At 44.5% G+C, this 15,625-nt stretch overlaps 1 protein-coding gene across 3 annotated transcripts in view; it reads left to right on the top strand.

Moving 5' to 3' along the window:
* Nucleotides 1–15,625, top strand: part of vps13b (vacuolar protein sorting 13 homolog B) — a 267,108-nt gene that overhangs the window by 245,868 nt on the left and 5,615 nt on the right. For all 3 annotated transcript variants that reach the window (XM_076148413.1, XM_076148410.1, XM_076148411.1), the window contains exons 49-61: nucleotides 395–478; nucleotides 724–899; nucleotides 3,676–3,846; nucleotides 6,675–6,882; nucleotides 6,993–7,181; nucleotides 7,657–7,803; nucleotides 8,858–9,144; nucleotides 9,617–9,744; nucleotides 9,838–10,034; nucleotides 12,315–12,433; nucleotides 12,944–13,394; nucleotides 13,846–14,010; nucleotides 14,098–14,326. In XM_076148413.1, the coding sequence (XP_076004528.1) occupies nucleotides 395–478; nucleotides 724–899; nucleotides 3,676–3,846; nucleotides 6,675–6,882; nucleotides 6,993–7,181; nucleotides 7,657–7,803; nucleotides 8,858–9,144; nucleotides 9,617–9,744; nucleotides 9,838–10,034; nucleotides 12,315–12,433; nucleotides 12,944–13,394; nucleotides 13,846–14,010; nucleotides 14,098–14,326 (2,551 nt within the window). The remainder of the gene's footprint in view (nucleotides 1–394; nucleotides 479–723; nucleotides 900–3,675; nucleotides 3,847–6,674; nucleotides 6,883–6,992; nucleotides 7,182–7,656; nucleotides 7,804–8,857; nucleotides 9,145–9,616; nucleotides 9,745–9,837; nucleotides 10,035–12,314; nucleotides 12,434–12,943; nucleotides 13,395–13,845; nucleotides 14,011–14,097; nucleotides 14,327–15,625) is intronic.

Here is a 15,625-nt window from a genome sequence, read left to right as displayed (position 1 = left end):
AGAATAAAGGGCTTTGGGGAGACTTAAGTTTTAACTACCGAAAAGAAGCCAAGACACAGACTTTGGGGCAAAACACGATAATGCGTTACTGATGGGGGCAATAAAGTTGAGTTAGAGGCATCTCATATTCATTTTTTATATTCTAACCACAAAGTAACAAACAAGTTACCCTTCAGGAACTCCCATTTGTTTTCTTGTTATTTGCTTCCCATTGAACTGATAGAAAGTAAAGGAAACGTACTGTCAATATATATGAGAGACCAAAAGGCCACACAATCTTCCAGGCACCGTATGGTTCAAAGATTTATGGTATCAGACTCAATGCATCATTTTGCGACTGAATTTGGATTTGAACATGTTTATTGATGAGTGATATCAGTTGTCCTCCTTTCAGGTGCCGTGCTCCAGTGGGGCTCTTCTCTACGTGTGGTGTACCCTCATCATCATTGAACAGGATTCCTACATGCAACAGAGGGTGGTGAGTGTCGTACACACACACGCACGCACGCACGCACGCACACACAAACACACACAAAAGTTTCATATTTATTTGTACTTGAACACAAGACTGCATTGTATTCCAAAGTTTCACCCTGATGTAGGTGAATGGGTCAAAGTGTTATTCAATTAAAAGGTCAAATTCATCCATTTTAATTCTATTCCCTTGTGAATTCATATCCTGTGCCTCTCTGATGGCCTTTCTGTGTAAATCCTGTATCTCAGGTGATTTTTAGTCCGCTGTTTGTGATGAGGAGTCACTTGCCTGATCCAGTCATTGTCCATATCGAGAAGAGGAGTCTGGGACTGAAAGAGAGTCAGCTGATCCCTGGACAGGGCCGTCAGCAGCCACTCCTAAACACAGAGTCTGACCTCACACACCACCTCACCTTTCAGGCCAGGTAAGAACAAGGAACTACTGTATTAACTATTATTAATTTGTTACTAATTATTAAGTTCCTATTGCACACCCAGCTGTTCATGGAGAGGGAATCTCTCTTGGAATTCTCTCTCCCGAGGTTTCTTCCTTTTTTCCTTATCCATTAAGATTTTCTCAGGAGTTTTTCCTCATCTTCCAAGAGAGTGTTGGGCTGGGTTGGTAATTTTCCTGATATTGTGGGTGACTTGACCTGATCACCTGTTAGCTATTAACCTGTTTGCCCGTGGAATGTTTTTGAACATTCCTCAACATTTCCAGTCTTATATTGCCCTGACTTAGCAGGCATTCAATTTAGATTTTTTAGATATTAAGCATATTGTCAAAAAAGTTAACCAAATAAAAATCAGATCAAAAATAAAATTGAAAGACTCTTCTCTTTTCTGCCTCAATTGAGTAAAGGAGCAGAGTCACTTTGATTCACTTTGTTTAACATTCTCACACAGCACATTCTGGTATCATTGAGCCAACATGAAGACATGTTCCAGGGGATCCAAGCACATTTCTGGGCAACAGGAAGCAGCTGTTGAGACACAGCTCCCATTCCAACATGTCAGCCTGCGCCATAATTACACCTCATTTAGATAGGGGCCTAACAAAGAGCAGGTTTTTGGCCCCACTGTGGCCCACCTACTATTTACTGTGTATTTGTTGTATGCGCACATATGTCCTCGTGTCTGTGTGTGGTCTATCTCTGTCATTGTCTCGGCTAGCTGCTTGTGTCAGTGCGAGTGTGACAGTCACCACTTCATCATGGAGTAGGTCACATACTTCACTTCACTGCCTTGTTATTCTGTCAGTGTTTGTCAGTTTGTGCCCATGCCTGGACATTTTGTCCATATCATCCCTTGAGTAACAAATCCTAAGAAGAAGAAAGAAGAAACTTCATTGGGTCAGATCACACATGCGAACAAGGCAATCTGAAATTTGCCTTGCGTGCCACACATGCTTTTTACAGAGGGGTCAGTGCCCCTGGAGCAGATTTGGGGGTTTGGTGCCTTGCTTGCAAACTGGCAACTCTCCAGCTGCCAGTCCACTTTCTTGGTCCATACAAGACTCGAACTGACGAGCCTCCGGTTCCCAAGCCAAATGCATTAACATTGGCACAAAAACAATAATGCATCCGTCCTTGATCTGTTAATCATATGGACTAATAATAAGCACCATACATCATGTGCCATGACACATAAATGTTTGTTTTACAGCGGGCAGCTCAGGGGGAATAACTTGCACATGCACATACTGTATTTGTGGAGTTACTATTATATTTGTTCCGATCTGTAAATCTGTAATCTATGTTGTTTGGTGAATGTGAATCCTTGGAAGAAATCATCCCTTTGGTAGCAAATAGTGGTGATCTGAGTAAACAGAGTAAACGTTGAGTGTCACTTTGTTCTAACTGCTCTGTGTTTAGATATCTGGTCACAAAGTTTGTTTTGACTTCAGCTGCCATACTGGGACCACAGTGGCCAGACAGTGACTGGGAATATTCTTGGCTTCTGCTGTTGGAGATCAATCCTTTCATGCACATAGAAAGCAAGCTCAGAAACAACTAAGTGTCTTGTCTCTCTGGATTGCAACCACAATCCCCCTTGTGTTTACGATACGTCCCCTGCCTAAACTGCCTCTCACCGCACAAACGTACATGCCCCCTGCCTTGTCCCCGCTACTCAATCCACCCATTCATCCCCCTCCATCCTCACCACACCCCCGCCAGCCCGCAATCCCAAATGTACCTTTACACACATACACATGTAACACAAGTGTACACCAGCCCCCCAGCCCAACAAAAGCTTCAAGAGGGTTCCAAACTTGAATGTTCACTGGTCAACAGCTCGTCTTTCCTTCCTGTAATTACACATAGTTGTGGCCTCTAATGGACGAGATAGATAGCAGAGTTGCGGTCTGTGACACAAGAGACACAGACAAGTCTAACCAGAACTGTTATGTCCTCCTTTCTTTGTATTAGCCACCACATAAGAAAAGCGAGGGTTATAATCAGGAGCCTCATCCAGTTTCACACTCAGGAACTGCTCTGCATAAAAAACTTCCTGTCAACACGTTGTACTTCTCCTCTGTCTTGCTCCAGATCTATAAGCGATAGCCCCTCTGTTCCTTTTATAGCACAATGGGCTCTATTAATTAACTACTGCTCTGGGGTAAGGGGGCTGCTTTGCTTTAGCCAAGTGGAACTGGATGCTGCCCAGAGAAAGAGAAGATGCTGTTTCTGTGTTTTGATTTTTTTCCCCCTTCATGTTGCAAAGCCATAATTGAGCAGTGTCTGGGGCTGAGATATCCAATTGGATTATTTACTGCTGTTTAGCTTTTTCTGTGATCTTTGTGAATTAGTGTTTGTAAGGCAAACCTACATGTCAGGGGAAAAAACAACAATAGACAGATTCAATACCCTTTGAGGTTTCAGGGCAAGGGCATAGTTTAGCTGGGAGCCATTTACTGGCGCAGAGGAGGACAATGGGAAGAGTCAGCCGCTGTCATGATATGTCTTGTTCTGTACTGAAATGAAAATATGTTTACATTCTTTCTGGCTTCTCTTCAACCTGAGTACCACACCATCAACCACACTGGCTGAGTTAATCAGTGAAAACAACTGGTGTAGTAGTTGGAATGAGGACCTGCATATACTGGGAATATTACTTACATGTTCCCATGCTTACTTAGATTTCGCAAAGTTCCTTATAGAGAAGCCTGTGTTCATTTTGTGTTTGTCCTCCATCTTTCAGGGAGGATGAAGATGCTTCAAACTGTGCCGTACCCATCTCCACCAGCCTCATCAAACAGATCGTCAATAAGGCCGGGACTGAGCACAAAGTAGAACACATCTTGACTGACTTCTACGGTCCAAAGACGTCTACTGAAGCACAATGGCCTTATGTCACCAAGGATACAGAAAGGTTTGCTATTGTTGTTATTATTGTTGTTGTTTCTTCTTGTCGCCTCTTCCTTGCAATACATTTGAGCATCCAGAGCTACTTTGAAAGTGTCAAACAAAGTTTCAAATGTTGATTATTGTTGTTGATGGTGCTCCATAGATGTCATTCACCAGTCCTAAGCAGTGGGTTAGGATAAAGAATCAGTGCAAGAAGAAGAACACCCATTTTATTATTTTAGAGTTGAGAAATTACTCTAGCAAATACATGCTTTTTACATTTTTCATGCAGTTTTTATACATGCTTCACACATACATGCTTCACACATACATGTTTCACACATACATGTTTCACACATACATGCTTCACACATACATGCTTCACACATACATGCTTCACACATACATGCTTCACACATACATGCTTCACACATACATGTTTCACACATACATGCTTCACACATACATGTTTCACACATACATGCTTCACACATACATGTTTCACACATACATGCTTCACACATACATGCTTCACACATACATGCTTCACACATACATGCTTCACACATACATGTTTCACACATACATGCTTCACACATACATGTTTCACACATACATGCTTCACACATACATGCTTCACACATACATGTTTCACACATACATGCTTCACACATACATGTTTCACACATCCTTGCTTCACACAATGCAAATTCCAAACAAATGCAAATCACACACGTTTGAAGGTTTGCGCACCCCTCCTACACACACAGGCACCGGAGGGGGCACCGCAAGCAGCCAGCGCCTGTGGTTCAGTGCCTTGCTCAAGGGCACCTCGATTGTGTTGTGATTTTATAACTGGAGTTAGACCCACCCGGGTTCTAGCAGCCTTCAGTGTTTCTCCTGAAAGAGCAGAGTTGTGCAACAGAGAGCCTTTAATGAGTGTCTCCATATGATTGAATCTTTGTTCACATCATAAAACAGTTCACTGGAAATCGTGGATCAGACGTTTGCAGGGATCCCACTGTTGTTCCCCACAACCTAGAGATCTAAGCTATCACTCTGTCCCACACTCTCACACACAAGTTTCAAGGCCTTGAATCACGTCACGTTCATAAGCGTAGATTCTGTATATGCTGCGTATGTGTGTGCTGTGTTTCTGTCACACATGAGTGTACGTATACCATCACCCTGGCAAACATCTTTTGTCACAAAGCCATCTCATCTTGATAGCAGCAGCATAACATGTAGCTACAAGGCACAGAGTTACAGAGTCCCAGAGGTTCTGCTAGACATATGAGCCATATGTCTGGCTGCGGTTGCCTGGGTTTCTCTGCTCTCTGTACAAACACAAACACAAACAGATTGTTCTCCAACGCTTTTGTACACACACTGGAAACAATGTGTGACATACGCGCACCACCGTCCACATTGCTTACCTTTAAATGTCACACATAAATGTTTAGTCACACATACTCAGTGGACGTCTCCCAGTGGAGGACTGCTATCTGGTGGTTTGGTGTTTGGTTTCACTGTCAGTCAGAGCTGTCTCTTTGCCTGTGATTCATCCCTGAGAAACAAAAGCCCAAGGCCAAGGCACTGTTCAAATCATGGGAAGAGGCGGTTTGTCTCGAACCCAGCAATCTGCGAGGAACCTCAGGGAGAAATGGGAATAGTAAATGAAAAAGAGTCATTTGTGGATGAATAACAGTGGATCTATCTCTATACACACTCACATACACACACTGGACAGCAGGTGCCAGCCACAGATTCATTTGTCATTTCTCTAATATTGCTGTTTCTAGTTGAAGTTGGCTGTTTTGGAAGCTCTTTCAGTCTCACTGGCACAGCAGTAAAGCCAAACCAAATGAGCTCCTTGGCAGGGAGCATGTAAATATTGTATCTCAGAGGGCAAAGGAAGTTGAAAGTGGTAAATGTTATTTTTCCTTTTTTTAATGGCAAGTAGGCACCGTTAAACAAACATCTTGTAGTGGTGACGGTTAGGCTAAGCTCTGTGTTCGGATCTGAGCGCCTGTCAAAATTCACACATCTAAAAAAAACCCAGCCCGTCTGACAGAAGCTGCTGAGCACATTTCTTTCAATTACTGTTTTGTGAGGCCTGTAATGTGATTTATGAGCCCTGCACTTTGCTGCCCTCAGACTTGAGGTCAGCACCCTTTTCAGCCACACACACACGCACACAAATGCACTAACTAATGGTAAAGATCAACTCTCACAAGTGTTCTTTGGACCTGTTAGACAGCAGGGAGTCTTTGAGTAGGTGTCAGGTTTGGTAGGTGTACCAGGACTTTGCGGGCCTTGGGGAAGCGGTACCACAGGGTCGCCTTTGATGGCTTTGAACTTCAGAGTGTCTTAGAGAACTGTTTGTTTGGCTCTCTCTTGGCACTGTGTCGTGTTTAGGGTTCACGAGACCATGATTGCGCGGAAAGACTGCTGTGTCAGTGGATTTGTGGAAACCTGGTTCTCTGTCTGCCTGCCTGTTTCTGTCTAGTCTTGTCAATGTGTGTTCCCAAAAAGTCTCTGTTTGCAAAGATTGTGTTTCTGTGTGTGTTTGTGTGGCCTGTGTGACTGTTGTCATTGTGTTAATGGTCCACATTGTGTAAAGTGGTATAGAGCTTGTTTGTTTATATATGACGTGACATGAAAATGTCTATTTTTAATCTCTTTATTTGTCAGTTTGTTAAACAAACCCATAGCCAATTTATATGAGCAGAGAGGAGAGATGGTAGAGATGATTCTCCCAATGGGCAAGGGGCTCCAAACAAACCTGTGAGGATAGAAGGTGGATATATGGTTATTTATGTATTCTTTATAGAGTCTCTTCTATCCCCACAGGTTTCTATTGGAGCCCCTTGCCCAGTGGGACAGCCCCATGCAAGTGAAGTTGTCCTGCTGGAAGTCTGGCCTGAACACTCTGCTGGTGGAGCTGCTACCTTGGGCCCTGCTGGCCAATCACTCCCAATGGGACCTCTGGCTTTTTGAGGGGGAGACCATCGTGCTCCAAATACCAGCTGGCAATGTCATTGTACCACCCAACTTCAAGGTAAGGAGCCCATTGATTAATCCTCCAGTCATAGTGAGGTCAGCACTGTTTGAGGTGTTAGGTAAGAGGTTCTTTCATTCTCCATTCTCTCTGGTGATGCCTTCATACAGGAAGCCTTCCAGATCGGGATCTACTGGGCCCACACTAACACTGTGCACAAGTCCACAGCACTGAAACTCATCCATGACCTGACTTCTCCTCGATGGAAGGAGGGCACAGGTTCCGAGGTGGTCACTCTGGATGAGGAGGGATATGTGGAGGTGGACGTCACCCTGGGAGCACTTCCTGGAAGACAGAAGGTCGGCAGAAAAACAGTTTAACTCAGCAAATGACTCATAATCCTGGATTCAGACAGGTGTATTCCAGGGTGTGAACATGAAGGAAAATGTTGAATTCTCAGGGGGAGTCCAGACATATCTTGGGTTTTTAGAATGGGTGTAGTGTATGCTCTTAGCTGTTGGTTTTGGAAGGAAATGCGTTCACGATTTCTTGTGACCTGAAGTTCTTTTATCTACCTTTGTTGAACGCACTTATTGGAAGTCGCTTTGGATAAAAGCGTCTGCTAAATGACCGTAATGTAATGTAATGTAATGTAGTGTGTATAGTGTGCACCATGAATAAGGTTTCCAGTACAATGCAGTGTTGTGAATTTGACTAAAAACTAATTGCTGTTCATCAGTATAGTAAAAGAGATTAGAGTCCATTTTGCATCTTGCAAGGTACAAAAATGCTTGTAATATTTTTGCCTGACATCTCAGTATGTTTCCTCTGTAGCTATGTCAGTTCTGTGTGTCATCTTCGGTGAGACACGGCATCCAGATCCTACAGATTGAGGACAGAACCATTCTCATCAACAACACTGCATACACAATACAATACAGACCTCTGCTGACAGACCACATGCTGGGGACAGACAACCAGGTAAAGTAAAAGAATGAACGATTAAATGACTTTTAGAGATATAACACAGGATGATTTTGCACAACAATATAAAATATAAATGCAGGATATTTCTGTCATTTTGTCACTTCATAGCTCTTATTCTGTCCAGCCCCCTCATATCCATAATGACCCTGTTAGAGAGAGTGTGTGTGTGTGTATGGCCCTGCGTCATGTCTGTCTCGCCCTGCTGAAGCTTTTGAACTTCACACATACAGTATATTCCCTATACACATTACTCACACATCCACCCCCCCCACTATTGCACATATAGGGACATGCAGGGATGTGGCAAGACATTTTCACTCAGATCATGTTTCCTACCCTTTCTCTCTCTCTCTCGCTCCACTGTTCTCACCATGTGGCTCTGGCACTTCACAGGGACATTAGACAAACACACAGAATTGGATGCAGGTTTCCCTCTTTGCTTTCATCTGCTGCTTGTCCCCAAAGAGAGCAACAATGCAGTGATGTCATTCAACCAGCCTTCAAATATTCTTCAAGAAGGATGGTAGAGCTTGCCAGCGGCCACTGATTGACTGAAAAAAACATTAAAAAGATCTTTAAAAAAACAAAATGGCAGCTGATGGCCTTAACAATAACAAATACCACAAACACACCTAGGAATGTCTTTCTCTAGTAGGTCTATTTATCATACTTAGCGCCTAATCCCTGAAGTCCTCAGCTACTCTCTGCTCACTGGCTGCTAAAGCGGCACAGCGGGAAGCCTCTGCTACCAATTTGGCTCTAAACTCACTGGGAGAAGGAACAGAGTAGAATAACAATGTGGTTTTATCATTTGTGTTCTGTTGTAACCACTTGTCTTTTCTCTCTCTTTTTTCTTTTTGTTCTGTCCTATCTAATATCCTTTCCTGACCCCACTTTTGTCAACCTCGCCTTTCTTCTCATCTGCTCTCTTTGACTTCTCTTTTCTTTGATTTTGTCTGAGTTCTGTTCTCTCCTCTCCTCTCCTCTCCTCTCCTCTCCTCTCCTCTCCTCTCCTCTCCTCTTCACGTCTCTACTCTTCTCATTGCAGCCCTGTGAAATCCCAGACACAGCCGTGTTCAGCCTGGCTCCATTAGAGGAGCTGTCCCCAGCCAGGCCCTGCTCCGTGCCATGCTGGGACCTCTTCCACGACAGTGATCAGGGGAAGGTGGCTTTCCCTCTGGCTCTTAGGCACATGCTATTCAGCTTGTTTCCGAAGCCGGATACTGGGATTGCATCCTCAGGTTGGAGTTTTCCTGCCCCCATCCGACCAGACTTCCCCAGGCAGAGTTTGTCAGTTCCTGAGGATCCAGACTATGGTGGTAGCCTGAGCAGCAGGTGGGTGAAGTGAAACCTCTGTCATTTTGTGACATTGATCCATTGAGTCCATTTAGACCTGGGCAACAACAGGACTTACAGCAGAGAGGCCATGAAGCAACATATCCACTGTCTGTCTCTTTACCTCTTGATTCTTTCATTCAATTCTTTCTTTGGCCTCCCTTCATCTGTTATACAGCTGACACAGTCAGTGACATAATTGGGCCCATCAGTATGGATGTGGAGTTTCATATGTTTCTGTACAATTCAGTAAGAAATATACAGCCAAAGACACACACACACACACACAAACACACACACACACACACACACACACACACACACACACACACACACACACACACACACACACAGTAACTGTGGAAGTGTTTGTCTTCACTTAGGGTTCAGGTGTGAATATATGTGTGTGTGATTGGTGGGCGTTTTCTGAGGACTTTGTATTGAAGCATTTGTTCTCATTTGTTTTCTTCAGAGCCTTTGTGCTGACCTATCAGGAACACCTCGGGGTGACGTATGTCACTCTGAATGAGGACCCCTGTCCTCGCATGCTCATCCACAACAACTGTCCTGTCCCGCTGCTGCTTAAAGAAAATGTTAAAGGTAAACAACAACAATAGGTCCCACTTGAGAGGACTTGTCTGGCTTTGGTGCTCGCACAGTTTGTGTTATATTATCTTGTGTTTTCCTTCATAGAAACAAAAAGGACTGAGGTGTATTGTCGACCACTGCCTGCTAACTGTTCCCTGCACCATGAGCTCTACCACCACTTTTCCAGTTTCCCTGACTGCAGACAGAGGGAGGTGCTGCCAACTCTGCTGTTGAAAACCAACTCTGACCCCAGCAGTGCTGACTGGACTGATCCAGTGGATATTAACGACCCCGGCACTAAGGTAAAGCACACACTATATGTCTCAGTCTTAAAGGAGGAGGTCCTGCATTCAGACTTACTAGATATGGTATGTTTAGCACCTCGCCAGTGAGTGGGTGGGCCCTGAAAAGTATCTATGGCTAGGCCTGCTCCAGACGGCAGCTGAATGAACTCCTGTGCTACGGTGTGATAGGCACCAGAAAACGCGCCTGAAACCCATGTCCACAACTGAACCATGTCTGCCCAACTCATGCACAAAAACAAAAGGGGGAATCTTTGAAAGAATATTCTGGAGGGCTCACCACAACTGACAAGTGACACTGGGGTTGGAGATGTCAACTGCTGTTACATCTTGGATGGGGTTGGATTTGGCGATGACCACTGGTGATGTTTCCACCAGTATGACCCGCACACACATCTTCACATTGTATACCCCTGCCTCATTGGGTACTTCCTCCAGGAGACATATAGCTTGGCATCTTGGTGATCTTTGACTGGAATTGAACATTTATCCACTGGGTTTGGACATTGTTGGTCTCTAGAATTAGTAAATATTGATTGATCTACTGGAAGGTTAAAGATAGTTTTGGAAAATGTCTTTGCATCAGTTCTTGGTTTGTCTTCCTTGATCAAGGTGGCAAGGTGGCAAGGAGCAGTGTGATGTTTAGTCTAGGTGTTTTCACTCTATCAAATATTGCAATTAAAATAAAATAAAAATGATGACTTAAATGAAGTCCTCGGGGAACCACCCCTTATTTAAAAGGGGAAAAGATAGCAGATGATTGACCTAAGCCTCAATGAGACCATACATCTCAATTATCAATTAAAATGATCTAATTAATTAATTGATTAAATTTAAGGATTAGTTTTGCGCTCGGAATAAGTCTGGAAGGGTGAGACTTGACATGGCAGTGGTTGAATCCTACAAACATTCAAAACAAACAAAATCAGGCACTTCTGTTATAATATGAAAGGATTTATTGACTCACAATAATAACTAAGTGTCTGTGTGTGTCTGTGTGTGCGTGACAAGTAGAAGGAGTGGCTAAGTTACTGACACACCCACGAGGGAGACCTTTGCTAGGCCAAAATGCGGAATTCAATTCTTGGTCAATGAACTTTTGCCAGTGAGTGAGCATGTGTGTGTGTGTCTTAACCACAGGGGGTTTTTATCACCCAAGAGGAGGAGAGATGCAGAAGAACCTGAGAATCAGTGCAGGGAAAGCATGGTCAGAAAAGTAACACAATAGCAGAAATATGAATCATAGAAAATACAGTATTCCATACAGTGTATTTATCTACTTCGATCTAAAGCTGACTCTATATCTGCCCAAACATCAAAGCCTTACTTAATAGAATCACGTCCGTTTTGTGATTCTCTGTAGCGTCGACTCAGTTTGCTGGCTTGGCTGCTCCATATGTGGATGATGTTCTGTTGTGTTGAGCTTTGCTCCGAATCTTCAGTCCTTGGCTTGAAGAAGTGGAAAGGTTATCTTTGTGATGTTCAGGAAAAAGGGGAAGTGAATCGCTCCTTGGTCCACAAGTTGAGTCACGGTCAGACAAAAGATGAAAACAAGCAGAGGTGCAGGCCTTAGAGGTTCTGGGTTCATTGGACTCGGACCAGTGCAGGATCTTACGATAGGTCTCCCATCCACGTCACGTCAGTTGTTTGCAGGGAGAGAATGAGTTCAGGGACATGACATCACAGGCTGTAGGTCATCACTTGACCAATGCAGCGCCAGTGGAGTCTGTGACACTTTCACATTAAGGTGTGAAAGGTGGGTTGATCCTCCACAACTCTGAGGATTGTTGTTTCTTGTCTTGTGAACAAAGGAGCACATGGCAACAGGTTTGGGGCCTTCAGGCTTGGGATGTGAGTATAGGCCCAACATTAGTGTTATGTCTAGCCGGCTGCAGGTTACATTGAGGCCGGGGCTACTCAGTGCCTCTGGTTACTGTCAGGTCCATGTCTGACCTCAGTGATCAAGGTTAATGTGTGTTCCGCAGGGATCCTATTCCTTTAGTCACAGGAGGTGCTGATCGTTCTGAACCAGAGGTGGTGGAGGCAGTAGGGCATATTTACTGACATGCGCGTTCTTGCACACACACACATGCTCATAGGCATTTGTGCATTGGAATTTTGATTTCATATCAAATCTATGAGTAGTGAAGACTTTAGATCCCCTTATTCCGTGTAATTCATGCGATTTAAAAGCATGAAACTCTTGTCATACCTTCTACCCTTTACTATCATCATTCTAGCTGGAAACCATTTCTATGTGTGTGTGCCATTTTTGCTCAGGCGGTGTTCCTGCCAGGCTTTGGCACTCTCAACATAGATGTGGTGTATGAGCAGGGAACCCTGGTTCTGTCTCTGGCACCAGAGGGCAGTGTGGATGCTGTTCTCAGCCAGCAGAGCAGGTATGTATGCACACTGTGGTGTTGCTGTTGTTCTTATGCTCCAGTCATCTTAAAGAAAGCATTCTAGGCATTTGATTTCTTACAGCAAGGAATCAACCAATGTGCCTTTTATCATATTCATTTAAAACTCATTTGTTATGAACAGCATTGTTCTCATTGAGCTGTTGTCCATAGATGTGAAGAAGCAGACATCATTTTCACCAAAGGAGGGCAGTAAAAGCTCTTTGTCTTCCCATGACAGCTGTGCAGTACAACACAGATTACATTTTGATTCCATTGCATCAATAAATGGCAGCATTTGTATTTTGGCACAACAGGATATTGATATCATATATTTGATAAATGTAAACAAACAATTTGTTTCCTTCCTGTCTCTCTGCACAGGCAATGAAACATGATGAGCATCCTCTGATTCTCTTTGGTCTCTTTGTCTTTCCACTGTGTTGAGATGCTAAGAATCACATTTCAGTCTTAATACCATTCCATTGATAACTTGTGTTTTGTTTTCAGATCCTCTCAGGTTTCCTTTAAAGTCCTCCTGAGTGAGGCTAGTGTGGCAGTGAGCGATGACATCACCAGTCCCTCAGGTTCAGTGGAGTTGCTGAGACTTACACTGACCAAGCTGCTCTTGAGTGTGGCTCCAGCCCCCGCCTGCCTGCCCCCTGAGCTGGCAGCTGAAAGCAGCACGGCCACAGCACCTCCCTCCGCTCTGATGGCCAACGCCTTCCTGATTGAATTCTATTGCTCCGATCTGCAAGTAGACAACCAGCTGTATAACCGTGCCAGCTTTCACTTCCCTGTGCTGCTGTGCCAGGAGCAGAGAGGGGGGACTGAGGTCAGGACCCCGTGGAGCAGTGATGCCAACCCCACTGAGTCTTGTGAAGCCATGGAGGAGTTCAGGCGCTCCTGCTTTCTACAGCTAAGCCTGTTGCTGGCAGGGGACATAAGCACTGTGGAGCAGGTGGGTTTAATGTCCATTTAAATCATGTTTCTTTTCTTCAAACAGGTTGCAGTCTGTTATTCTTGTACCCTATCCAATAGATGTTCATATGTAAAATAGTGTTTACATATCTATCTACCTCGTACACACACATTCAGAAGTTTGTCCTGTGTGGGACTAATAAAGGTGCATCTTCTCTTCTCCAATCTCATCCGTGTCTTACATTACGATCGTTTGGCAGACGCTTTTATCCAAAGCGACTTACATTACATTACCACCCTTCGCAGAGGGGGGAGCAATTGAGGGTTCGGTGCCTTGCTCAGGGGCACCTCGGCAGGGGCTCGAACCGGCGACCCTCCGGTTCCCAAGCGGAAGCACTACCCACTGAGCCACTGCCTCCCTACGTGTCTTGTCATTTGAATGTCTTCATGGATATCTTCAAACCTTATTTCTTCAAATGTCTTCTCCTCAGGTGACCTTCCAGCTCCAGCCTGCCAGAGTATACCTTGAAGACACCTTTGTTTACTACATTAAGACCCTGTTCCGCACCTACATCCCTGACTTTGCCTTAGCCTCAACCACAGCAGCGACTCAGAGGGAAACCGAGATTGGATCGACTCCCATCGTCCCTGAGCAGGTGCAGCATTGATAACTTCTTTACTTAGTTAAACATTGTTCTCAATGTTCTCAGCTCTGACTTTGACTCTTTGTAATTGTCTTCCAGGTGCTTCAGTCGGTGCAGGCACTGGTACGCCCCGTGCGGTTGCAGAGGCTGGCCATCCAGCCGGTTAACCTGCTGGTCAGCATCCATGCCTCCCTGAAGCTGTACATCGCTTCAGACCACACTCCGCTCTCCTTCTCCATGTTTGAGAGAGGGCCAATCTGCACTACTGCCAGACAGCTGGTCCACGCTCTGGCAATGCACTATGCAGCAGGAGCGCTCTTCAGAGCTGGTATGTAGAGCTGCAGAGGAGGAAGAGAACATAGAAGTGCAGAGGGAGAGTTTTACTAAGCTCTCAGATATTTCATATTCATATGCTGACAACTTATTTACACAACACTGCCAAAGGTCCTCCCAGCTGGTGTGTGTGTGTGTGTGTGCGTGCATTCATGCGCAACACACTGATCATGATGCACACCCTTTCTTTCACAGCACAGGGGCACAGATTGACTGACGAGTATTTTCTATAAGATATTGTATGAGAACAAGTTTTGACAAAACTAAATTGCAGACCAACAGGATTTGAGCTGTAGTGGGAGTTGAGCCATGATTGCACCACAGAGCTTCCATTTCTGTGTGGCAGTTAAGTGCAGTCATACCGTTTAGTTCCAGTTAGTAAAAGCATCATCTCCAGATTATCTCACTGTCACAGTTTACTTTTATCATAAGCTTTGACTAATAACTCCTGATTCATGTTTGTGTAGGCGGTGCATTAATGCTCATCTGTGAATGCTCACCAAGTCTCCGTCTGTCTGATCTTATAACGCCTCCATACCTCTCTCCTTCATTGTCCTCCTGTTTAGTCAAAGCCTCCACACATGGTATGACTTAACCCCTTCATTTCCACCTCAGAGATCACTGCTTCCTTCCTGCTGTCTCTCATTAGAGCAATCATTTCTGTCCTATTTCAACAAGTTCCTCACTGCCTTTTCCTCTTCCTGAGTCATCTTGGCTGGGACTGATTAGCTTTCGGATGTGCTGTACCATATTCAGAAACACCAACAGGCACATATATACACACACACACACACAAAGACTGGGATAATTACACATGTGTACGTGCACATATACACGCATGCTCACGCAGGAGTGTGTCAGGATGGCTCAGCCCTGTAAATATGAGCTCCTGTCAGGGCCGTGTGCTCAAGCAAAACCACAACTGGAAGACCAAATAAAGCGGAAAGGACCACTGGGCCTGACGTCTTGAGAAATATAATGATGCATCGTCAGCGCATACACTTCTATGAGCCTTACCATCTGAAGCAGCTGTGTGGTGGAATGAGAGATATGAGACAGTGGAAGGATGTGAGTCTAGACTTGGCACATGTAGGATTCCATGCAGCGTGTGTGTGTGTGTGTGTCTGTGTGTGTGTGTGTGTCTGTGTGTGTGTGTGTGTGTGTGTGTGTGGGTGTCTGTGTGTGTGTGTATGTGTGCACTATTGGGTGTGTATTTTGTTTGTCTGCATGTAGTGTGTATGTGCATCTTTGTGGTGTAATGGAATCTGATAAACAGTCCTAAATGTCAAACTGG

This window comes from Genypterus blacodes, unplaced genomic scaffold (assembly GCF_046128005.1).
Source record: "Genypterus blacodes isolate CSIRO-AG114 ecotype Tasmania unplaced genomic scaffold, CSIRO-AGI_Gbla_v1 ptg000040l_1, whole genome shotgun sequence".
In the NCBI taxonomy this organism is placed as follows: Eukaryota; Metazoa; Chordata; class Actinopteri; order Ophidiiformes; family Ophidiidae; genus Genypterus; species Genypterus blacodes.
This window is presented reverse-complemented; position numbering and strand designations above follow the sequence as displayed.